The sequence below is a fragment of the Trachurus japonicus genome, chromosome 21 (assembly GCF_045865225.1).
Source record: "Trachurus japonicus isolate A0001 chromosome 21, Traja_1.0".
NCBI classification, from domain to species: Eukaryota; Metazoa; Chordata; class Actinopteri; order Carangiformes; family Carangidae; genus Trachurus; species Trachurus japonicus.
In genome coordinates this window covers 6,236,449-6,263,063 of record NC_140927.1, presented here as the reverse complement: position 1 = coordinate 6,263,063, position 26,615 = coordinate 6,236,449, and the positions used below count along the sequence as shown (strand labels likewise).

At 44.6% G+C, this 26,615-nt stretch overlaps 1 protein-coding gene across 1 annotated transcript; it reads left to right on the top strand.

Moving 5' to 3' along the window:
- The first annotated feature begins 2,447 nt into the window (after positions 1-2,447).
- Positions 2,448-25,509, top strand: ubxn4 (UBX domain protein 4). Its single transcript, XM_085766120.1, has 13 exons — positions 2,448-2,651; positions 3,181-3,283; positions 4,044-4,072; positions 4,489-4,607; positions 7,093-7,279; positions 9,187-9,274; positions 13,386-13,440; positions 13,542-13,706; positions 15,474-15,601; positions 18,040-18,142; positions 18,879-19,010; positions 19,138-19,367; positions 24,727-25,509. The coding sequence occupies exons 1-13, from the start codon at positions 2,570-2,572 to the stop codon at positions 24,863-24,865; spliced, it is 1,560 nt and encodes a 519-aa protein (XP_085622246.1). The 5' UTR covers positions 2,448-2,569; the 3' UTR covers positions 24,866-25,509.
- Positions 25,510-26,615: the final 1,106 nt, after the last annotated feature.

Below are 26,615 nucleotides of genomic sequence, written 5' to 3'. Positions count from 1 at the left end.
TTATTTAGAGAATATAATATAGGCTATATATAATATTTTTTCCTCATCTTTTGTTGTGTAATGCAGGGAGGGCTTAGCCCCACTAGCCCATTGATACCAGCCGTCACTGACTTGATGTTATCCATGGCTCTAGTCTTTTTTAATTCCAGGATTTAACTGCCGTAAATAGGCTAGCTACTAGGACCAACCATATTGGCTATCAATAGAGGGTATGCGTTTACGTCACGTTGCCCTCGGCAACGCCCCGTTCGATCGGACTGAGTGGCAAAACAAGCGTCCCTCAACATGCTGGCGGATAGCGGTGGACTCATAAACTGGATAAAATATCTTATATCAAAACAAATTGATGTCAAAAGGAATCGACAACCAGCTCTCCAAAACCGTCTGCTCCACGGACACTTCCTGTAACACGCAGTGACCGTGGCACCTGCAGAGTGACTGACAGGCTCACTGTTACTGTGCAGAGGGACGAGATTACAGCTGTTACTGTCATCCTGACACTGACTCCCGACACTAAAACACGAGCTGCTTTTATTCTGAAAAACTCTAACAAGTCAAACTGTAGGATGTGTTAGAGGACTAATTTATCTGTCTAAACATCAGAACTATGACACCTGAAACGGTAAACACAGCTGATCGATCGAAAAAAAAATGACCGCTCCAGTGAATTTACTTTCCGTCATTGAGAACAGGTTCTTGAATGTAACTCGGTCAAAGTGAGACGTATCCTCAAGATTTTTAGCAGCTCTGTTAGGTCATGCATGCTGTACATGCTGGCAAAGCTAGACATGTCAGACTTGTGTGGGCTCGGAGAAAATCGCTTTGTTACTTGCTCGTTTTTAAACTTTGGCGGCTCTGCCACTCGTCTTTTTGCCACTCAGTGGACGTTCCACAGCGACGTCCGAGTCATAGATATATATACGTAGATGCCGCATTCGGGCTTGTTTGGAATGTCTCACGGCCGCCATCTTGAGGAGTAGTTCCTCCTGACAAGCAGTCAACAGTCAGAGGGTTTGACACTATGGTTTGACAGCTGTGAATCTGGCAAAATGCCAAACTTTTGTGCCGCGTAACTTACGGATGTTCCCATGAAAGAAACGCCAAAACGAAGAGACATGGAAGAATTTTTCTCCAGTAATAAGTTGTTTTATATTATAGAACTGTTATGAACTTGTTGAATTTGATGTAGGTAAGTTATCTGACATAAATTAAACTAACGTAACGTATCATAGGGTGGGATATGTGTTACATTTAGTGCATATACCGGTAGTTAATATATTAATAGTTTGTTATTTTGTTGCCTGATGTGTAGGCTATTAGGCTTATCAGCTGTTTCCCCCGGCTGTGAGTTTGTGGTTGCCATGGTGATGAGGCCGGCGAGTGAGTGTAAACCACTGTAGGCTACCTATATAATTGTGCTAGGCCATATTAAATCAGTTTTATGGCACTTACATGAACCCTAACTGCTAACGTGAGTTATGTACCAGAATTGTAGTATTTATATTAAAACAAACGGCTTGAAAATCGGTTGAAAATTAAGTAATAGACCTCTGCCTCTGTAGACTACAGTAAGTAAAAGTTAGACACCTCCTGCTCAAGATGGCGGCGGCGGCGACAATCCGTTCCAATGGGCAGCAGCGTCAGATGCGGCATCTACGTATATATATCTATGCGTCCGAGTACCGTGACGTCATGTGCATACCAGGTGCATACCCTCTATAGTGATATATGATGGTGGTGGTAGTCTTCTCCATGATAGTGTATACATGTATGATATATTATATATAATAGTATAGTGGCGCTACCAGACCATTTAAAGGCTCAGGAAACCTTTGCAGGTGTTTCGAGTTAAGCTGTGACACCATTCGGTTACAATGGTAAACTTTTCCACAACAGGCTATTTTTGAGATACAGAATTTTGGGTGCCAAAGCCATAATCATTCGCTAGGCTACAATAAAAATGGCAAGGGCAAGGCAAGGCAATTCTGTTTGTATAGCCCGTTTTTAAAACAGTTTGTCTCAAAGGGCTTTACATGGCATCGTAACAACATCCTCTCGACTGAGGAAAAACTCCATAGAAAACCCTTATTATTATTATTATTATTATTATTATTATATAGCCTAATATAACATTAAATATTTCGATCTAACGTCGAGTGCATCTTATAGCCTATGAGTTTCACAATTTGAATTAAATGAACCTTTCCATGATATTCTAGTTTATTGAGATATAGTTGTATAGCTGCTATTCCCGATCTTTGGATCTTGTTTTGTAGTTTGACATTGTGTTTTTCCAGTGGCTTATGTGTTAGCCTACTGGCTCCCTCTCTGATTTGTAGTTTTTGTAAACAGTGCATGTAAACAGTTCGTGTGAGTGTTAGGCTGTCGATGAGAGCACTGTGTGAGATGACGCTGGGTCACCTGAGCCTCCCCCAGCTGATGAGGACACAGCTCGGTGCTGAGGCTCCGGTGTAGGACGGGCTTACCAGGCTTTATGAGCCGATGTGACGGTTAGCCCAGCGGCTCACAGCGTCAGGGAAGCAGAGCAGAGAAAACACAGCCGGACAACATGCGTTGGTTTGACGGCTCCATTCCTGATGCCATTAACTTGGCGAAAGAGCAGAGTTTCGTTTTTGTCGTTGTCATTACAGGTAACACTGTTTGTGTGTATGTGTGTCCATTAGCTAGCGTGCTAACGCTAGCCTGTATGTAACAAGTGATTGGGTGCTAGCCAGCTAGCCGTCGTACGTGGCCGTTAGCCAGCTAGCATAACCAAACTGTCAGGCTGTCAAAGAAACTAGACGTGTCGATGCGTATTCACCCCGACGTTATTAGCCCAGTGTCCTGGACACAGTGCTAGCTGGACCTGCAGGTTACCGGTCCGTGTAACGTAACTGACAGTCTAACCAGATGAAGTCCAGCTCCCAGCAGCAGCGGCTAACGTCAGGCCCGGGGCTAACCGAGCTGACAGCCCCGTCATGACTCACAGAGCCTCTGACAGGAACGTTACGGGGATGGCCGGTTCGTGGGGGGCGGGGGGCGACGGCTAGCCAGGTAACCTGAGGTCATCACACTGACCTGGGTCATGTATCACAGATAGACTGTTAGCTGTTAGCCACTCCACCATGATGTGTCACCATGGTAAATGAGTGGTCAGTGAGCTGTCATCTCTGTTTACAGGGGAGGACCAACAGTCCGCACAGTTGACGTCCAGCTGGGAGGATGAGCAGGTCTCGGAGGCAGCACTCCGCTGCTGTGTGGCCATCAGGGTGGATGCCAAGAGGTACTGATGACTTCAGTTAGACACAGTATGATGTTAGGCTGCAGGTGAGGCCACAGTCTTCAGGAGCTCCCACAGGACTTAACTACACGTACACCCTGATACAGTGACAGTCTGCTGAACACAGTGGCACCGGAGCCCCAACACGGAGGACAGGGTCTCTGCTCTCACTGAATAATGTCATCTCATGTGAATAGTGAGAATTCTCTTCAGGTTTAAGTTACCCAGCTCCATTACAACATACACGCCCCTCTGTGTATGGGACAGTAGCAATGTGTTGACATGACACAAAATGTTTTTTAGACGTTATGTCAGGAAATACATAATTTCTGATGTGGAAGACAGCGTTTAGGTTAGATGGCACTAATCAGAATTTCATCTTTCAATAGACTTATTAGTCTGACTCCTTGTTGTAAGTAATCGCCATATAGGCTACTTACTACTCTGTAGTACTGACCTGCTGAGAGAAACTGTCAATAAAGCCACTTACTGCGGCAATCTATCCTACAGATCAATTCATAGGTCTTAAGCTTCAGTTTGGCTGATCATCTCAACAATATAAACAATCCCAAATGTGCAAATAATCTAAAAATCATAAAATTGCTTATACTTCTGACTGAAACATTGCTGCTCTATAAGTCAAGACAAGTTTTCTGAGTTCATATATTCTTTTTGTTATTATTGTCATTTAATTCCCAACAACCTGTCTTGACCACACTGTATGTGGAGTTTCACCAAATGATGCTGCGTCTTCCTTCCACAGTGAGACATGTGTGCAGTTCTCCCAGATCTGTATCCTTTTTTGTCATTGTAAGTAGTTGGCTGAAGCAACATTGGGCTTCCAGTTCCAGTCCACTTATTCACTCTACTGTGAGGAAAGCTGCTTCTTTCACTACTTGTTGCCTTGCTGGGTCTATAGATACCCAAACTAACATTACAGATTACCATGGAGCAGGCTAGCAGTAAAGGAATATTTTATGAGAGCCTAAACAGTGTGAGACTGGAGATTGTTGAAATCTGTGTGTTTGTAAAGTTGGTGCAGATTTAACCAATTTAACCAGATTCACTGATGTGTAGGATTCCTTGGGCTTCAGCGGACCCTGTGTTGTAGCTACTTATTCTAGTGCTGCTACTGTAGACTGCCAGGCTTACAAAGTGTGAGTTACCAGTACTAGGAGCTTGTTCCTTAACCCTTCCCCTCTGTGAAGACCCCGTGGTGTGCATACCCTCCAGCTTCTTCATAGGAGAGAATGGGATACCTCTGGAGGTCATCGCCGGCAGTGTGTCTGCTGAAGAACTGATGAAGAGAATCAACAGAGTAAAACAGGTACAGACTGTGTGCAGTTTAATGTAGAGGGAGGGGGCTCACCACTGTATCTTTTCTATCTAGAGATGCACTCATAGGCCCCTCAGGATGGATCACACATCAGAATGACTCTCTAGCTTTTCCTGTAGCACCACCATAAGGCTTATGTTTAAATTTGTCCAGTACTAACCCTCAACCCCTTTACAACCTGCACAACAGTGACTTCTATCAGTTGCTGTTGGATGTTGTGTCTTATGCGAGCATTCTGGCTTGAGATGGTGAACATTGTTACACATTACATCTGGTTAGCATCAGCTCAACATCTGAGCTGCTAGTGTTGTCGAGCATCTTCAGCAAAACATGTCAGCAGCTCTTGAACAGAGGAGTATGAGCATGAATTTATATGTCAAGACAGTTTCTAACTTGTTTTTTCATTAATATACTGTAGTAACTCAGTTTGCCCTGCCACTTTATTAAAGGGATATTACAACATTTTGGCAAATTCGTCTACTGCCATAATCCCAGTAGGTTCATTACCTTTAATTGTCAGTGCATGCTGTTTTTAGATCAGCGGGGCAGAGACGTGAGCTCTGCACGGCGCGCAGTATTTCTGCTTATCCCTAATCAAACTCATCAAATACACAATCCAACAACTCCAAACGCTGTGGTGGACAAGTTGTGACCAGCACATACACCACGCTATGAGATAATAACAGAACGTTATGAGACATTTTCGAGGCAAATGCTGGGCAGAGTGACTTCAAAAGCGCAAGTAGTTCTGAGTATTTGCTTCATGTGTCGTAATGTTACATGATTATATGTTATTATCTCATAGTGTGGTGAATGTGCAGGTCACAACTTGTCCACCAGAGCGTTTTGGAGTTGTTGGATTGTTTATTTTGTTTAATGAGGGAAACGTGGAAATACTGTGAGCCTCTGTTGCGCAGCTCATGTCTCTGCCCCGCTGATCTAAAAACAGCCGACACCGACAATTAAAGATAATGAACCTATTCCTAAAACTATAGAGATTATGGCAATAGGCGAAATTGCCAAAATGTTGAAATATTAAGTTGACTTGCTGTTATGAACATGTGTTTAAATCTAAGGAAACATTTCCACAGTGAGATACAATAAACTGTACTTGTCATGCCTAGAGAGGGAGAGAGAGAGAGAGAGAGAGAGAGAGAGAAAGAATCATTCATTCATGTGCTGCTTGCTGCTTTGGTCACTCCTGTTTCTCTCTTGGTCTTAGGTTATCATAATGCCCCCCAGATCCATAATAGGCCACGCAACTATCAGACAGAGGTGCAGATTTAACTGTACTGATCATAGAACAACTTTCAGATGCTTCCAAATGTCTCTGTCTCTCTCTGTCACTCATTGTAAATCAGGCACCGGCCGGTTTCCGTTCTCCACACACCACAAGGAAAAGGTCAAGGTTTTAATACCATTAATATTTTCCATCATACAGTTTCTATGAGCTGATTTCCCCGCAAGTTAAAAGGACTTGTCAAAGACAGAAAGTGCAGGAATCAATCAGGCCGTGTGCAACAGTAACACAAGCCTCCTCCTCCGTTGGTGAGCAGGCAGCTGTGAACAAGCATCCTGTTTCTGTGGTGAAGGAGGTGTATGAGAATATTTATTTTAGTCCGCTGCATGAGAATATTTCACGACCGAAAAACACACAGATGGGAGGAAAGTCATCCAACATGTTAGACCAGGGGTTTCCCTCAGTGCCAGACATTAAAGCATCTACAGCCAGCTCCTCTTTCCCTCCCAACGTCCTGTAGCTGTTGGAGAAATGCAGATTTTTAACGTGAAACATCATTTTTGTGTCCATTTGTTTTTTTGGAGAAGATCTTGCCAATCAGCTTTAAAAAAAAAAGTCCATACTGTCCCGCAAAAAAAACGAAGGCCTAGGCATATTAACTATACTATAATTATCAGAGGAGAAGTGTATCAGTGTCACAAACAGAAGGTAAAAAATAATCACAGAGTAATGATGAACAGCAAATCAACTTCAGAAAGTGATCTGTTGTTTACATTTGAATCTCACTTTACTGTTATCACCTGAGTTTGTAGTGCTCCTGTGTCTCCAGCTGTCCTGGGCGACGCAACACAGTCTTTAATTTGTCAGTCAAAGCTAAACGGCTTGGGAGGCAGCACTGAGTGGAGACGGAGTACTACTGTCTATAGAAGTAACGCAGCATGAAAAGGTGCCTGTGTCCATGGGAGAGAAGATCGTGCTGCTGTCGTGATTGTGACTGGCCAAATGACAAGCTTGCAGACACTACTGAATGATGCGCATCAGAGGGAATTTAGAAGTGGGTTTTAGTAATACTGACTGAAAAATAAGTGGGTATACGCCATTGATCACTGTTAATTTTCAAGGACGTGCAGAGCCAACTTTTCAGAGGAATGAAACGTGTGTAGCTGAAGGGAGAAGACCCAGAGGTGAAGACATCCTTTTAAACATTATGTCATAACTTTCCCCATTTTCTTACAGATGCATGCTCAGCAGATCGGTGGTGCAGCAGCGTCACCAGAGGCAAGTCCCTCTGTGGAGACCAGTCCCCATAATAGCACACCCACAGAACCTGGTCCAGGCTCGGCTCTAGACTCGGCTCCAGGGGTGACCGGAAGATCAGCAGCAGAAGCCATAGAGACTGCAGCGGTAGCAGGAACAGCAAAAGGTGAGCTCACTGAGAGGCAGACCACAGCTTGGGTCTGGACTCTTTTACTCCTCATTAAGTGATCATCAGGAAGGAGAAGGAGGGCAGCAGGCCTGAGGTCAGCCCTGTAAACACAAATGTGTGAGTGATGAAGACTGACTCGGTGTCAGACTTTTCCTTTTGGCTGTTGCTCTTTCAAAATGATTCAACAGAAACAGTTTCTGTCACATCATCAGGAGGGTTTTCAGTCACTTTTACAGCTCCTCAGGTGGACAGGGACTTTATTTACCTGCAGTAGGTAATACGCATTTTTAGAGGCAGGTCTTGTAGAGGGATTATCAGTCTACGTCACTCTAGCCCCATCGGCGTTCTACTGCACATGTCGCCTGCAGAAAGAGAGCAGCAAGAGCCACTATCTTTTTGTGTTGATAAAAATAACAAAAAGCACAAGTTTTACAGAATACCGTCAACTTGCACCCCTTTCAAGGCAAACAAGAGAGAAAATAGTACATTGGAGATAAATTTTGAGCAACATAATGTGACACATTGGTTTGAATGGTGATAAAGCTGGATAGGCCTGCAGGCACAGCTGTATAACTGCAGCGAATGAGTTGTGAAATGTTTACGACTGTGACTGAAGATGAGGTTACATGGTAATAGAAAGCAAGCTAAGATTAGTTAATGTTACATTATTTTAAATGACATACCCAGCCAGTTCGCAGTCAGGTGCTGTTGTTCTCCTTGTTTACAATGACCCAGACTTTAGACATGTCCGTCCTCTTCCCTTGTCCATGACTAGGCAGCACCTCAGTTCTCACAGCCACGGCGTTTTATAATTGAAGAGTATGTCCTGAACACGACTGTCTGTTAAAAAGCTGTAGGTAGGGATGCACATAGTTGTTTTTACCGATGACCGATGCTATGCTCTGAGTGTCTGTGGCTTGTGCAGCTCGATCCTCCATCCTGAGAGAATGATTGATTTTGTTTTGCTGTTATAAAACACACACTTTTATCGGTAGGTGATAAATGGTTTGTAGTACACTGACAACATTGCTAGCTAACACCACTTTGAGTAAACCACATCCATGGAGTAAACTTCAAGGTAACCCTGACAACCAGTTCTTTCTGCAGTCAGGTTGCGCACGCACCTGCTGTGTTGGTAAACAAATAATCCCTCTATACGCCCTCTGCTTGATATGTAGATCTGGTCATAGTCATTAGAAAGACACCTCATTACCAATGACCCCACCCCCCACCCCCAACTCTCTCTGCTCAGTCAGTTTGATGTTTGTTTCCTCTGCCTCCTTTAGTAACAATGGTGCATATGATGAAAGAGGTGTAGCATCAATACACAGTCTTGTTCTCTTTCCAACTGGACAAGGGGACTGTATAAAGGTCTAAAGGAGTTCACACAGAGAGCTAATGGAGTGCTGCTAATATAATCTGCAGTCACTCAAAACCAGAAATGATGTTTCCAATCATAGTGATGATGGTAATCTGTTGATCATGTGAGGGTGAGAATCAGTGTTATGATCACTCAGCTCTCAGTCAGGACCCAGAACTACAGTTCCTCTTATGATCACTAGGGTGAGTCAGTCCCCACAGACTCCACTGTGAAAATGTTGAACCTCACAACAGAAAAAAACATGTTTTATCTAACTCATTAGTTGAAATTGTATTAAAGCTGAATGTTCTGCTTAACTAAGGGTGTGGTCTCTTTGAGTGACAACTGGGCGAACCCCTGCTTCATTACAGGAGCCCTCTGACCATTTTTTGGAGTTCTACATCAATGTGAAAGTGAAAGCAGGCAGTCTTGAAGGGGTTAGTGGGGCCATACAGTTTATGGTATGACTGCAGCAGCTTGTTGTTGCTTTGTGCCATGGTATCCATAAACCAGTGCTTCCCCTCTCTGTTCCTGTTCCATGTAGAACCTCTGTCAAACCCAGCAGATAACGGACGCCCTTCAGCTGCTCAGAGTGCACAGAGTGAAGAAAACCTGGATGCCAAGGTGGAGAGGTATGGTCACACGTACACCAGGGTTTCCGTTGTCCGGTAATTACCGGACTTTGGCCGGTAAAATCTGCCGAAGTCCGGAATTCTCTAACCCCGCCGGTCAAAATGTCCGGTGAAAATATTCCCTCCCGAGCACAATTTGAATTTTATTAAAAAAAAAAAAAAAAAACGAAATCGGAGATTTCAGCGACATCTACCCTGAATGGAGAGAGGCTTCACTCTACAGAATCGCATCAAAACAGCACAGTGAAGTCGCCTGGCGGAGAGCAAAGTCTCAAGACTGATGCGCATTTCAAGCTGTGCAGAGACACTGCACACATTAGATTTTAAAACAGCTGCAGCACATTTCACACATGCGAAAATGCGTAAAAAGTAAAAGAAAAAAAAGAGAACTTGTCAAGGGATTTTTTTTCAGTTTGTTTTGTGGAGTTATTATTGCAAAGCAGCGGACTTTTTATTATTAGCCAAGTTACCAGCACGCCGCGTTATTATGAAATGAGCCAGTCCAAGTTGTGTTTTATGTTTGCAAATTATTGCATCTGAGAATAGGCCTTCAGCTGCTTTATGTTCTTTATGTAGGCTATGAGCGCAGGCTTGTGCAATATTTATTTTAGAATTTATGTGGTCATTTGACAGCATTAACAGTAAATTACGTCCACCATGAATAGATTTTTCGACCAGCGCAACATCGTTCCGTTCAGTCACCTCCGCATAGCGCTCTTTCTCCGTCGTCGACTCACACCTCACACAGAGCAGCGCACATGCATGACAGTCGTGTCCGGCATAGGCACCGATTCCGTGGGTGCTCCGGGGCACGAGCACCCACTGACCAGGTTGAGCACCCACGGGGGGCACGCCACCAGATGCGCATTTCTCCGTGCCGCGCCTCGGCCCCTCAGCTGTGTGTCGTGTATCATGTGTAGCCCGTATGTGTGTGTAGCCTGTGTGAATGTGTGTATTAATCTCTCGCGCGCTCTGTGATGAATAAACACAAATCGCGGCAGAGCGCGAGCCTGGCACAGAGGTGCGCACCTTGGCGCATCTGGCACAGTCGGTTAACGGCACCGAAAGGAAACTGGCTCCGCTCCGCGGCTATTTCGTGTCCGACGTCTATGTTAAGCACATGTTTTTATTGATATTGTAGCGTCCGACCCGACGTAACTACAACAACATAACACAAACTTATCTGACGGCTCTCACTTCTTCCTCTGCTCCTCCTCACTCACTCACCGACACACAGACACTAGGGGTGTCACGATTTCGATTTTTTATCGAAATCGATCGAAATTACGTCACGATCTCGAGCATCGAAGTCAAAGAGAGGATCGACGATCCCCCCCGCCCGCCTGCCCGCAAAGCTACAACTGCCCGTTGTCCCCATTGCGCACCAAGCGTCTTGTCAGTCACTGGTCCGAGTTTTCCTTTACTTTTTATTTCGAGACAACACTCACTCATTCTCTCTCTCTCTCTCTCTCTCTCTCCCTCTCTCCCTCGCTCTCTCTTTTTTTTTTTTTTTTACCGGCGGTGTCAGCTGATGTGCACGTCTGCAGCAACCCAAACAAATGCACATGTTGACCGGCTCTATTCCAGCCACATGATTGGTTCGGCGCAGCGCGACTCTCAATATAATTGGCTATTTGCCAAAACATGGATGAATGAAAACTATCGACCATGTCTCATATTTCTATCGAAGAAAAGTTATTTCACAATTTATAGCGTTTTATCACCCAGCCCTGGTGGGCTACTGTCCCCCTCCACCTGGGAAACAGGAGGGAGACACAGCTCTAACTACACAACACCGACAAGCACTGAGAGCCGCATGTTGCAGAGACGAAGATTTAAAAACAAAACAAAAAAAACCCTGCAAATAATAAGCCGACGAAAAGGTGCAACTTGCCACTTTTTGTCGATGTATTATTTGCGGGGGCTTTCGGGGGATCTGTGACGGTGGAGGATCCGGGACTGATTGACTGTGGGCCACCGCCAGTCTGATCAGGACCTGATCATCAGGTCCATCGCAGCACAGCAGCTGCAGCTCTGCCCCGCTGTCTGTCACATGACTCTCCGTATCAGCGCAATCTCGTTTACATTACATTAAGCCGACATCAGGAGAATAATGAGACACGACGGTAAATTAATGAAAATTAAATTATGATAATGTAAAGATATAAATATATTTGTTTCAAAACCTTGGGGGCAATTTTGGCCCCTGGATTTTTGGGGGCATGTTACCTTTATATTGTAAAGAAATTATTTAAATGTGACCATTAGTGCCTAATGTGATACATTATGGAAATTGCATCACTTATATGTATCCCATCTTTTGAAATAAGATTTACTGTACAACATTTGATGAATAAAACCAATGATCGTAGACTAGACTAGTCTGAAAATAGCATAGGCGTCTGTGCTGTAAGAAAAAGAAAAAAAAATCGAGAATCGAATCGAATCGTGACCCTAAAATCGAAAATCAAATCGAATCGAGGATTTGGAGAATCGTGACACCCCTAACAGACACACACACACACAAACACACACACACACACACACAGCTGTCTTCCTCACACTCACCCCGGCCCCTCAGCTTCTCATCCAACCTGCCCGGCCCGTACCATACACATTGACAGTCAGTCAGAAATCACGGAACTTAAACACCATAACAACAACATTACTGCGGGGTTGCTACAATATTTTCAGTTGTGCGGTCGGCTATTATTTATTAATAATGACCGGAATTTCAAACATTTGTCCGGTAAATTGAAAACCTGCCGGTCACGTTGTCCGATGACATTTTTTTCTAGCGGAAACACTGACGTACACGTAGATAGGACACCAGCTCTGTGTTGGGGTGTTGGCAATAAAGTGACATGGCAGCCAAGAGAGAAAACATCTCAACACATGAGCTATTAGATGATCACTGCAGACAAAGTAAGGCCCTTTACAAAACCCTTCATTATACAGCAATGTTAGACAAAATCTTAAAGCACACACATCTCCAAAGTCTGTGTTTGATGAATCAGTAATTCCGTCCATCAACAGACTGAAGAGTTCTGGTAAACTTTGAATCTTCCATTCATATCTACATAGAGCTGGTGAGCTCAGTGCTGGCTGCCATGTTGTGCCGCCATCTTTTACGTTCAGTGGCAGCGTGACTGTAGGTAACCACGGAAACACTGACTCATCGGAGCAGTCGGCTCTGGGAGAAACGATGGATGCGGCTTCTGACTGAAAACCATCACGGTGGTGTAGAGTAAGGATGGAGGGTCACACTGATGCTGCGTTCAGGTGAACGGATGTCATTTATGTCGACGAGAGAGGTCCGGTAAAATGTGGGCCATCGCCATAACGACATATTGTCACGTGTGTCTGGTTTTGCCTCGTGCCGACGGACCACTTGTTTATCCCGTTGCTGTGCAGTGGCTGTCGTCCATCTGCCCGATTCCACGTGAATGCAGCATAAAGAATAGGATTGAGTTGGTTGCGATACACAACCTCACCGCTAGATGGGAGTAATATAATTCCTACAATGTCCCTTTAACCATATGTGACCGATGTTGTTTGGTTTGGACTTGCCCTGAGTGAGGATCGGACTCACGACCTCCCGCACCGGAGGCGATGATGCTAACCGCTTCGCCAAGAGGTTGACAACCGCTTGACAAATTGGTTAGCACGTCTTTTATGGGTGAGTGAGTTTACATCCGGTACCGCTACCGCCGCTACCGGTCACTTCTCCTTACTGGTACCTCGTGACTGGGGCACAGGTCTGCGGACCTCCGTTACACATACACATCCCTGTATGTGGAGGTGTGTGATCCTGATTTTTCACTAAGTTTACTAAATGTGTCGTTTTAAGGTCAATGGGTTGAATAAACTGAACAAAATAATCATGATTATGATTTTTGCCATGATCAAGCAGCCCTAGAACCCAGGTTAAGATGCCTACAATCTGACCTCACAGCAGCTTCACAAAGATGATAATTATTATATGACATCAGTGACATGGAGAGATCATCAGCTTAGAGGGAAATATATAGTACTGATGCATTAAGGTGCAGTTACAGTTATGATGACTGTATGTTATGGTGAATGTGACGTGTGTCTGTCATTCTGTCAGGTTAACCAAGAAATTAGAGGAGAGACGAGAGCAAAAGAAGAAAGGAGAGGATGAGGTGAGTGTCTCAATTTGTTTATTGTGCGTGTGTGTTGCTAACTCACAATAATGTGTAGAATACAAAGAAATGCCCCGTGTGTGTTGCTGCCTTTCATTCAGACTGAGATCAAGAAGGAGATGGAGCGCAGGAAGATGGGGAAGGACATGCTGGACTATAAAAGGAAACAAGAAGATGATAAGACCAAGCGCCTTCTGGAGGAGAGGAACAGGGAGAAAGCTGAGGAGAAGGCTGCCAGGGAGCGGGTCAAACAGCAGATTGCCATGGTAACTCATCTTTAACACTTTTAAATTGGGATGAAATGAAAAGCAGTGTCCAACTGTGTTCAGAGCGCCTCTCTACAAACACAGCAATGGATGGGCCGATTATTTCTACATTAAAGGGATAGTTCACCCAAAATTCAAATTTCACTCATTTTCTACTCACCCTCATGTCGACTAAGGGCTGGGAGAAGTTTCAGAGTCATCCATGCCTTCTCGGAGTTACAGGGGGGGTCCGTGCAGCAGTGCTGTGGTCGCGAACGGGGCTCACTTTTCCTCATCCAAAATACCTCCACACAGCTCGTCTGTAATGTCCCTCTTGTATTGAAGCCCCAACATGAGAAATTGTTCCCAAAAAAATTAAATAAGTATATATTTTAAGCTTGTTTGTAGCGGAATCTTGCACGACCCAGTTCACGGCTCCACCAGCGCGATTTGCACTGACACAGGCAGAGCAGTGAACTGAGACACTGGGAGCTTCCGCTACAAACAAGCTTAAAACATATACTTATTTAATTTCTCATGTCGGGGCTTCAATTCAAGAGGGACATTACAGACAAGCAGTATGGAGGTATTTGGATGTTTTTTGGTGTGTCTTTTTGGACGAAGAAAAGTGAGCTCCGTTCGCTACCGTCATATGGACATGCAGTACTGCGCCGAGACCCCCTGTAACTCAGAGAAGGTACAGAATCAGATGGCTCTGAAACTTCTCCCAGCCCTTAGTCGACATGAGGGTGAGTAGATAATGAGTGAAATTTGAATTTTGGGTGAACTATCCCTCTAAATGTACCATATTTACCGGCTCACTTGGGACTATACAGCCAGTATCCCAGAATGCTTTTCACTCTCCCCTACAGTGACAGTGAGGGCCGGTGGATATTTTGTATAGATCAGAGTGAATATATCACTTGTTTGCACTAGGATGTGATTCAGCTGACCAACACCTGTTGGTCAACCTGCTGTGACCTTATTTGAGGCAACATGCGGTCTGAAGAGATGCAATGCATTATGGGGCAGTTAAGTGTGTCCAGTAATCTTACTGTGCATAATGAGACATTCTTGTTGTGACACATGTGGCTATTTCCATGTCTGACTCTGCACAACATCCTCACATCACCTGCTCAGTGCAGTTTGAATGTGTTTAAGAATCCTCCTCTTCAGAAGCAAAGGAATGAAACTGTTATAATATTTAATAACAGTCACTTGAAGTTCTAGATGAGTTTATTCTGTAATGGAGGTAAGTGAGTCTGAGTCAGTGTTATAGCTTCTCCCACATACACCACATCACTGTTCCAAGCTGCTACAAAGTCAAGTTGATGTCATACTTGGTATGTTAGTAGACAGGTACAGGTTCTTGAAACAAATCCAGGTCTTCACTCTCTGAACAGTTCCACAGATACATCAATCACATTCCAGTACTACAGGCTTTAAGTAGACTGGGAAATGTGTTAACTTCAACACCTACTCTACCTGCCCATTCATTCCAGCTGGTAATGGCTGGTTGCAGAGAGCTCCACACCTGTACCTGTACTCACCTGTCCTTGTATTGGTGCACTTCACCAGTTAGAATCACCATCAGCCCCAACGCCGTCCACTGTGACACTCCAGACACTCAACTCAACACCTGTGACCTGTATGTAAAATGAAGGACCTCCAGACAAAATGCAGAACCACATTTGAACCACATCTGTGCAGACAGCTACATGTTGCTTTTATCCACACAAGCCACATCAACCCCCCCTGACACAAGCTTTCTGTCCCCCTGTCCTGCAGGACCGAGCCGACAGAGCAGTCCGCTACGCCAAAACCCAGGAGGAGGAGAAGGCTGCCAGGGAGGCGCTGCTGCAGGCCAGACAGGCAGAGCAGGAGGCCAGGAGGGAGGCCGTGGTCAGGGAGAGAAGGTACAGAGCTCCGCTCATGTTTCCAGAGTGACAGTGGTAACTGGTGTTCTCCAGGCCTGGTTTGTAGTGGTCCTCTTTAGGCTAAAATGGCTTTGCAGACGTAAACTGGTTGGAATGTTATGCCCAAAACACTCCCATTGATAATCCAGAGATTATGCACAGCCTCTTTGAACCATGCTCCTGTTGGTGCGTCCACTGTTTAAACAGCACAAAGATAGGACGAATCACCTTGTTGTTTACAACTACTTGGGGTAGAAAACCAGCATGAGAACAATAGTGACGGACGAGAGTTTCGCTATCTAATTTGTTGTTGTGTCCGACAATGGGAGGGTTTTAACAGCTGACGTCCTGGTGTTAGTTTAGCTGCTGCTGTTAGCTTAGCTGCTGCCGTTAGCTTAGCAACCGCCGTCTGCTGTCCCTGTCAGCTGCAGCCACTGATGCTTTCTAGACACTGTGATTCCCCAAAACTGAATAATTACAACACATAGCAACACAAAACACACACAGAAATAGTAATGTTTCTTCAATCATTTCAGATTTGTCTAAACGGTGATAGGGCGTGATAATAAGATATATATATATATATATATATAGCTAAACTCTCGTTCGTTACTATTGATCTCATTCAAATTATGTGCTGGTTTTCTACCCGGAAGTAGAATGTAAACAACAAGGCGATTCGGTCTATACAGACATGCTCTACTGTAAGTGTGCATGTACCATGAGCTTCAGATCCCAGGCCTCATATAGAGCCCAAGGATTCAGACACCACCACAGTCTGTTTGTAAATAGTGATTAACCAATCTTTCTCTTTGCATGTGTATCTCAGTCCCCTTGGATTGTAGACCATTGATGTTCAGTAAAAATCTAAAGAATTCTAGTAATTTTATCAATATTCACCTGTCAGAGCGGACCTCAATTGCTGGGTTTACATGGAGCCAAATATTTCTATTAGAATCGGTTTAGATGTCCAAACCGAATTAAAATGCTCTATATAAACGAGTCACAACACACACAAGAAAGAAGGTTTTTGGAAATAAATAGTCTTTTAAAAGACCAATAACTGCAGCCGCAGCTGGTCGCGGAGTTTCATGTCTGATATTGTAACGTTGATAGTGAGCAGCCCCGAGTGATACGTAAACACAGGAAGTCACATGTGTCTATAAAGCATCCAGTGCTAACGGCTAGGCTACTGTTAGCTCTGTGAGTTCTCAGCGGTCCGGACCCGGTTGAACTCCGGACCGGCGCGGCTCGACTCGGCTCGGTCTGGATTTATTTTGGCCCTGAACCAGCGCATCAGGTGGCGCTGGTCCGGCCGCCAGCCCGGCTCGTTGAGAACTGTAATCTGTAACAATCACTTCCCCTGCATCTCAAGTAGCAGTAGGCTAACAACAGTTTGTTATAAAACTCATCAGTCATCATCACTGAGTCCGTTTATACGGTTTAAAACTCCGGTGTTGTGTTTGTTTGTGTTGTTCCCGTTTCACTCGCGTTCCTGTTCTGTTTACCGTTGCCATGCCAACGCATGCAGCAGGGAGGGGGCTCGTGGAGGTGCGGCAGGAGGGAGAGGTGGGTGGGACTTGTGAGGGAGGTGGAGCTGTTGATTTTCAAATGTTTGTGCTGTGCTGAGTGAAATGCCAGATCGGTAAGAATTGCTTTAATCTGAAAGCAATGAAAATTGTGTCATGTAAACGGTGAAACGGAATGTTCTCTGGTTCCATTCTTTCTGCTCCATGCCGACGTAAATTTGTAGTGACGTTTCTTCACTTGCAAATGCTTGAATGAAAGTGTCAAAACAATGAACAACTACTGTGCTAATAAGACCATTGATCTCCATATTTGATCAGTCGCGCTGTGTTTTGATTTCTGAGCTCTCAACAGACCGGACCCACGGGTGTTGAAGCCCAGACTCGACGTGTCTCGCTAGCATTAATTCTCAGCCTGAACCCAGACGGACTCGGACAAAAAAAGAGGAAAAATGACTCGAGTCATTTCTATATAATTTCGGCCCGAAGCCGTAGAACCAGCCGGGTTGTTCTGGTCGGACCGGCCCATTAAGAAAACGTCGGTTCTGAATAAATGCAGTGGCTCATGTAAACACCCGATCGGATTAGATCATATCACATGTAAACAGTTAACCAGAAAGACTCATTCAGAATGAATTCAATCAGAAAGTGTCCATGTAAACCACTAATGGTCCAAGAGCCAATAAGTTAGACTGTGTCAGATTTGGAGGCAGTGGGTCTTGTGGTGTGAGGTCTTAATGTGTGTGCCACACTGGGCTGCAACAGAGGACAACTATGATGCTAAAGATAATGATCACCTGGGTTCTAACTCTACAGGACCATCATTGTAGTAACATCAACACATTTAAGATTGAGCCACAACACTCATCATTAATATTAATAAACTGTGTGTGTGTTTGTGTGTCACATCAGCACTGTAGCGCGCATCCAGTTCCGCCTCCCAGATGGCTCGTCATTCACCAACCAGTTCCCGTCACAGAGCAGACTGCAGGAGGCCCGGCTGTTTGCCGTTCAGGTGTGTATCGCCTCACCGTGGATCTGACAGGCATTACATCATCTGAGCCCAGTCTGAATTGATGTTGAATTCTGTCCAACCAGAGACGTTCTATATTGTAGCCTAGAAGGACTTCAGTCCAACCTGTTCCATGAACACACTTTGGCCTTCCTAGTCAGTATTAAATAGAGGCAGGTTACAGTTACATTATGTGCCTGCATGAACTATAAGGGAAGACAGAGCAGTTGACTGTTGAAAAGAAAACTGTGTCCCACAAAGAAGAGTAAACAATACATGTCTTGTCAGCAGCCCAGAAAACCCTGGATCAGGATATGATATGTGATTGTCCTTTTCCATTTTATACACATCATTTCATTTATAATCCATGTCCACAAAGGGCCTTTGATGGTTTTGCTACTGTTATTTTTCGTATTGGCATTCGGAGCATGGGAGGCCAACCCCATGTCACTGAACACAAACACTGATGGGACTGTCTGAGGGGATCCATTGAAACACAGCTACATTAAACTTGACAGCAATATCATCTACTTTGGCCACTGAGCTGATGATGATGATGATGATGATGATGATGGTGATGATGATGATGATGATGATGATGATGGTGGTAGAGGGCTGTAGCTGATTCACATTCTTCCATGAGGTGTGTGAGTGAACTGACGGCAGAATGAGGTGCAGCCTGTGTAACTCTGTCCCTTCTTGTGGAGCCACTGCTAAATGTTCAGTGTTCCTGTCTCAGGAGGTGGGAAACCGCTACAGGAACTTCTCCCTGGCAACCATGTTCCCCCGGCGAGAGTTCACAGAAGAAGACATGGACAAGACCCTGCAGGAGCTGGAACTGGCGCCAAGTGCTTCCATCGTCCTGTTACCGGTGAGTGGAGCAGCAGCCGGTCACATGAGTCCAGATGGACCAGAGCCTGCTCCCCTGACCTTGTGTGTGGGTGTGGGAGTGTTGAAGTGTTCCTTACACCGGTGTGTCTGGTTCTGTGCTCCCTCAGCGTTCAGGCAGGCCAGCCAACACAGTGGTCCAGTCCTCTGGGGGGGGCATCTGGGCCATCCTGGGTACCATCCTTTACCCTCTGCTGGCTGTGTGGAGGTTCCTCAGCTCCTTCATGTTTCCAGCCTCGCCCCCTCCTGGAGCAGGAGCAGCATCCCCAGCCCCCACCCAGCAGTCCAGCTCCTCCTACACCGCCTCTTCCTCCTCATCAGCTTCAGACAAGACGAAGAGGTGAGGGACAGTCAGTGTGCACTGACCACACACACACATCCACCACCATCCAGCTTCAGCACCTCCACACAGTGAGGGCTGCATCAGATAATCCTCTTCAGACCTGCATTAAAGGAGGAGTGCCATTTTTTACAAGGACCTTATTTCTGGCATAGAATGCGCTTGTTTACTCACCCATGGTGATATTTAGATCCATCCGAGAGCCGTGTATATCCATATACAGATGTTACTGGTTCAAAATTGCGGACTTCACGCGTGGTCCACGCGAGACGCCACAAGACTCAGGCATTTTTTTTCTTTGGCGAGACAAGAGGTTTTAATGAATAGCCTCAATGTGCCAAAACAACCACCAGGTGGCATCTGTGAGAACGGAGGACGACAGCCGGATGACTCGGTGATCTGTGCAGTAATCCACAGCTTAAACTCTAGGCTATTAAACTAGAACTAACTACTGTATACCCTGCCTAAATCACAGAAACTATTGTAATATGATAAAGCCTGTCTTGCTTTATGACTTGATGATTATGTATCACAAATTATGAAGGATCATCTGCGCAAGGCAAAGATGATAGCATCAACAAAACACGGCGTAACACACGAGGCTGTATGGGACAGGCTTTTATTTAATTCAGAACAAACCGCTTAGCAAAAATGGAAAATATAGTCTATAATAATTAATTGATCTGTTGTTTGGCCACTGTTTGAAAATAACCCGAATTATGAGCAAATAATCTGATCCAGAGCAGCAGTCATAATCAGACTTCTTCTAAATAAACCTTAACATTCAATAACTGGGTCAGGTCGGACCATGGGGTTTTTTTCTCTTCTTCTTCACAGGAGAAAATGAGATGCGCTGCGCTCACGGACGCGTTGATGTTTTGTGATTTATCTGCTGCCTTGACTCTGCCCTTTATACATGTGCGTTCAGATTAACAATAAGACAAGCCATGGTTGAGTTTATTTAGTTAATAATCAGCATCTTAGTACCTCTGATCCGGAGCGATAGTGTTATGAAAATCGCTACAGTTGAACTGGTCTGGTTTTTAGCTGCTCAATCTCATTGTTTCAAAGAAAAGGGGTTGATTTTTATAACGAAATGAAACGAAAACAATATTATATTGATACATTGTTGTTTAGGTCACCAGATCTAAACCCGATAGAGCTGGTCTGGGCTTCGATGAAGCACTACATCCGCTCTGAGGCGAAACCAACTAACAGGGAGGAGTTGGAAGCAGCGATCCAGACATTTTGGATGGAGAAGCTGACCATCAGCGTCTGTAATAAGTACAATCGATCATCTGGACAGTGTCATTGAGAAAGTTATAGAACTGAATGGGAGGAGCGACTGGCATGTGACCGTAATTCGATATCCTGTCCTGGGGATGCTGTCTGTGTGCCTGCTGGTGACTGTAGCCTAATATAAAGCTGCTGTATATTTTAAATAAAGCTAGAGAAAAAAAAAACAAACTGGGACGGATCCAGGGGGAAACATGAACTGCCACAAAATGTGAAGAACTTTGTAGTGCAGTCACTGAGAACGGAGTTTCCAGGCATGGACAGAAAGGACTTGAAAGACTGCATAGATAAGATCAACGAGTTCTTGCGAACTCCGAGAAGATCATCTGAGGGTCCTATCCTCACCCTACTGTAGCCTACAGTACAGCACCTCCACCCCGACAGCCACCCTCCCTCCCCCCGCAGCATTGTCCAAGGTGCTGGAGTCTGTGAAACGTGCGCTGCTCAGAGACTGGGCAGAACGGTCCCACTTGCTTTCTCCGTTGGTGGAGATCTCCCACACAGTAAAAGATTTAGGCAACACATTCTTCCAGCTGGCTGTTTTTCTTCCAGTTACAGAAAGTAGCCTATGTGCAAAGTACCTTATGAGACACATTAACATCTCTATTCATATAACGCCCATCGAAACAGTCGGCCGTTAACACATGGCGATTGGCCATTCACGCGGCTTTGTTCTTGGTTTCGGCCAATCAGCTTATAAGCACATGGCTAATTATCAGCTTTCAACCAATCGCACTGTTTTAATGTGTGTGTGAAAGTTATTTTCTTTAGTTCATTTTCGTTTCTTTTGGATTTTTTTTACAACAATGTATCAATATAATATTGTTTTCGTTTCATTTCGTTATAAAAATCAATCCCTTTTCTTTGAAACAATGAGATTGAGCAGCTAAAAACCAGACCAGTTCAACTGTAGCGATTTTCATAACACTATCGCTCCGGATCAGAGGTACTAAGATGCTGATTATTAACTAAATAAACTCAACCATGGCTTGTCTTATTGTTAATCTGAACGCACATGTATAAAGGGCAGAGTCAAGGCAGCAGATAAATCACAAAACATCAACGCGTCCGTGAGCGCAGCGCACCTCATTTTCTCCTGTGAAGAAGAGAAAAAAACCCCATGGTCCGACCTGACCCAGTTATTGAATGTTAAGGTTTATTTAGAAGAAGTCTGTTTATGACTGCTGCTCTGGATCAGATTATTTGCTCATAATTCGGGTTATTTTCAAAACAGTGGCCAAACAACAGATCAATTAATTATTATAGACTATATTTTCCATTTTTGCTAAGCGGTTTGTTCTGAATTAAATAAAAGCCTGTCCCATACAGCCGCGTGTGTTACGCCGTGTTTTGTTGATGCTATCATCTTTGCCTTGCGCAGATGATCCTTCATAATTAAAAATAAAAAGTCCAGGCCGGCTGCATGGCTGACGGTGTCACCACTCTCATTATCACTGGCTGTTTGTGTTGTCTGTCAAAAAAATGGATGAATGAAACCTATCGACTTTGTATCGGCCGCGTCTTCTATCGAGGGAAAGTTATTTGTCCTATGTTTTATCGCCCAGCCCCAAAGTGACACAGACCCGTTCATTCACAAGAAATCATCCAGCTGCACTCTCAAACAAGGTGCGGAGTGAGAAATCTGCGGCACTACTGCACAGTACTGTAGTTGGCTCATTGTGAGTGAGACGTGGGCTATAGTCTACTGTAGCTGCCGTCGTTACATTTTGTAATTGAAAAACTAGGCTACTATATTATTTACTGTCTGCAGCTAGTTCTCCTCTTGTATTCTGTATCATGAACAGCGCCACTCCTAATCGCGGCTACATTGTGTGACTGTCAGCATTGTCCCCAAAACGTCTGAGCAGTATTTAGTACGGTGCTGCCACCTAGAGGAAAACAGTTGTGGTGAAAAGACACGCGTTCACACGATCCTGCAGTGCAGGAAAAACCGCGCAATTTTGAACCAGTAACATCTGTAGTGGGAGTGGTCGGAGCACCGAAATGCAGCCTCTAAATAACACATTATCTGCCACGAAACTCGTTCATTTAACCAATGTGTTGATTCACTAGTGCTATTCCACAGCAACACCACCAGTTACCATCTATTCGCAGACGTGCAGCACTTTGTTGTTCTCTGGCCAGATGTTCCACACAGTGTTGTTTTTGGCAGGCATTTTAGATTTAGTCTTAGTCTTAGTCTTTTTGACGAAAATACTTATTAGTTTTAGTCAATTTTAGTCATTTCTATATGTGATAGTTTTAGTCTAGTTTTAGTCGACGAAAACTCAACAAGGTTTTCGTCTAGTTTTAGTCAGTTTTAGTAAAAAAAAAAAAAAAGTCTTTTAACAAATTAATTCAATAAAGGAATGGTTACACATAATGTTTCCACCCAATGGCTTATGGTCTAAGGATTATGCATTACCCTACACACAGATAGTGGTAACAGTAGCCTGGTGCATTCAGTTTTTTTTCTGCTGGATTATATTTAAAATGCGTCCATATAGCTTCTGGTCGAGTGACGGCAGGTGTGTTGAGCAGAATGTGCGCTGCATGCCAGGTGGTGGGCGTGACCACACAAGGATGGGATGCAGCAGCGTTGCAGATACTTGTTGATTTTTAATTGACAGGTTATACGCACAATAAGCAGAAATGTCGTGCATTTTGAACGTCTGACCACCCGTCAGCGCCGCGGAGCCGCTGCACCGCGGTCACCGGAGCAGCTGATCACTGCCTGCTGCTCTCTGCCGCTCTAATCACAAGCACCGGGCGCACAGCGGCTCGTTTCAGCAGCGTTGTTCTGTTGTTGACGGAGCCGTTGCTAAATCATGTGAAGCTTAGAGTAATGACAATCCATAATATGGAATTTAGAGGCGATCACAGCCCTACCACTAACATTTTCGTCTGTTCTCGTCTCGTCAACGAAAACTCACACACGTCTCGTCATGTTTTCGTCATCAGAGAGCCATGTTTATCTCGTCACCGCCTCGTTATCGTCATGAAAAAAAGGTGCGTCAACGAAAATATTTCGTCATCGTCATCGTCATCGTCATCGAAAACAACACTGGTTCCACACCCTCCTTTCAAACAGCTCTTCATCCGTATACTCCGGCCGAAATGGTAGGACGTCCATCATGTTCAAAGTCGTCATCCACAACCCCAAAACCTGACAAATATTCAGCCATGTTGCACAAAACTAGCAGTAGCAAAATCCAGGTAAACAAGCAGACCGTCGCAAAAACAGTTCTATACAGAACAGTAGTGTTTAGCCAGGGATATAATAGTTATAAAAATGATATAGACAAAGAGGCAGAGTGACTGTGCCTCAGAGATGACATCATCCAGTTCAGAGGTCAGTAGGTCAAACTACAGACCCTGAATGAGGATAACAGGAAACTCTAGACTCAAAGGGGAATAGCACTCGTGAATCATAACAACATATTGGTGAAATTAACGAGTTTCGCAGCAGATACTGTGTTATTTAGAGGCTGCATTTCGGTGCCCTGATCACTCCCACTATATGGATATATGCGGCTCTGGAATGGATCTAAATACCGTCTGAAGGACTCCTAATGACACCAAAGTTATATAGGTGAGTAAAAGACTGTATTCTATGCCAGGAATAGGGTCCAGATTGTAAAAAACGGCACTTCTCCATCTCAGGCCATCCATTCACAATTGGTCACTGGAGACACATTTGAAACAGGTATGAACAGGCCCTAACATCAAGTCTCGCATGTTAGACTGCAGTCAAAGGTCAAAGGTTAGCATCTCAGGTCAGCTAATGTTGTGTTGTCATGATTCATCACAGAAATGAGAAATGTATTATCTATAATATATGAGTAGTTTAGTATGAGCCTAGAAGATACTTAAAGCTAAAGTGAATGTGTTCATGTAGATCCAGTGTGGCTGTGAAGTCTCACTTTGGTCTGGTGTGACCAATAGCTCATTGAGCTGCAGTGCTCAGATTGCCATAGCGACAGTGGTAGTATTGATCAGGTTGGTGCTCCATCATGCTACTGGTCTGTGTGTGTCCTCAACCTCCGACTGTGTGTCCTCTCAGAGAAACACTGTCCAAGACGACTGCAGAGAAGCGGCCCAAGCACTTCAAGAAGGAGGGTAAAATCTGCCGACTGAGGACTCAGGAGGACAGTGAGGATGACAACAACACCTGGAACGGAAACTCCACCCAACAGATGTAGCGCTCTCCTGGAACCCCCGCCCCCCCACCTCCCCACCCCCCTTCGCTCTTCTGCTGTGAATTAGTTCTGACCAGTTGAAGGTTTCTGCTGCACTTAGAGCTGATGTTAAGTTTCCTCTGTCTTACTGTGCTCTGGGCCTCCGCCTGCTCCCTGCCTGCAGGCCAGATCAATAATCATCACCAGAGCTGGAGCCCAGTGTTTATGACTGTGTTTAGATTACAGCAGGTCACAGACTGTGAAGGCTCCACCAGCATCTTCTCTGTGGTCAGACGCATCATTGACTTCAACATCAAATTAAGTTTGTTCTTATTTCTTATGATCAGAAACCAGATTCAATGAAGAGCTGAAGATGCTAGAATCTGAGCCTGGCTTTACAGTATGTCATAGACTCACTGCAATTTAGAAAATATTAACTCTGACATGTGATTTGCTCATTGCCAGCGACTCGTGGATTCTGATCTAACAGCAGAATGAAGACTTTTTGTCTGAGATGTTTAGAATATTTCATCAGCCACTGAAGGAGGACTGTATACCATGTGCTATACACACACCTTGGCTTATGTGTTTCTGCTCGATGACAGTGAGTGACTGCTGTAACTCTCCTCTTCAACAATAAAATGAAAGCCTCCTGTTTTTCAGAAACACTCTGAGTTTTTGTTGGTTATTTGGTAGCCTTTGTCGCACACCTCATTCTCTTCAATTGTTGTGCTCTTGAAATAAAAACGGTTGGCTGGTCATCATGAGGGCATCTTAACAGTTAATCACTGATTAAAGCAAGTCCAGTGGAGCAGAACTGGTTACCTCCACACTAACGCTGTTTCATCAGCTCAGTCAGAATCAGCCTCATATTTCTGCTCCCAGTCGTCATGGTAACGCAAGCATAAAATGACAGTTGAGCTTGTTCTTGTCGTCCTCCTGGTGTTTGTGATGTGGGGGTTCAATAGTGAAGAACCAGCTGATCCAGTCTGTCTAATCAGCCAAACCAAGTCAAGTGAATGAGTTCAACAGCATCTGAAACTGACACACACCATCCTCATCAGACTGTCTGGACTCCTGTGTAATATTGAATGTTAGATGATGTATATAAGAAATATCTGAGAGAGGAATTCTGTTGAGCACAGAACACCTTGAGTCCAGACAGAGACCCTCACTCTTCCTTAAAGCTTAATTTCACTCAGATTGTGTGTAATGATTGACTTGAACATGAAAACACTGCAGGTGAAAGCCCATACACCTATAAACAGTCTGACTGACCAGACACAGAGCCGGCCCAAGGCATAAGCCAACTAAGCACCTGCTTGGGGCCCTGTGACCATTGGGGGGCCCCCAAGGGCAAGTAACTTTTTGTAAGTTGTAAGTTGTAGTGCCTAACTTCTGTCAACCCTTACACACACTGCGTAATTACAAAAGACTTAAATTGTTGTTGCACTTTAGTTGTTAAGTTGCAGTTTATTTAAAACCAAAAATGTTAAAAAGCAGATGATGTGTTTACAGTAAATGCATTGTCTGTTGGTTTATTTTTGTTACTTTTAGTCGGCTTCCGACTAACTTCCGCAAGCCCACCCATTTCCCCGCTAAACACGCCCACTTTCCGTTATAGCCACACCCACTATCAGGGTAGCCCCGCCCGCTTCCCCTTACACCCCACCCATTTCCCGCTAGCCCCGTCCACTCCCCCCCCAGTCATAGCCCGCCCAATAACATTCAACTAATCTCCAATCAAAAATCATACAACTAATCTGAATTGGAG

Bases quoted from the DNA above. Each gene is read 5' to 3' on its own strand.
- ubxn4 (XM_085766120.1), top strand. From the start codon at position 2,570: ATGCGTTGGTTTGACGGCTCCATTCCTGATGCCATTAACTTGGCGAAA. The intron at 3,284-4,043 runs GTACTGATGACT...TTCCTTCCACAG, and splicing joins ATCAGGGTGGATGCCAAGAG to TGAGACATGTGTGCAGTTCT. The intron at 19,368-24,726 runs GTGAGGGACAGT...GTGTCCTCTCAG, and splicing joins GCTTCAGACAAGACGAAGAG to AGAAACACTGTCCAAGACGA.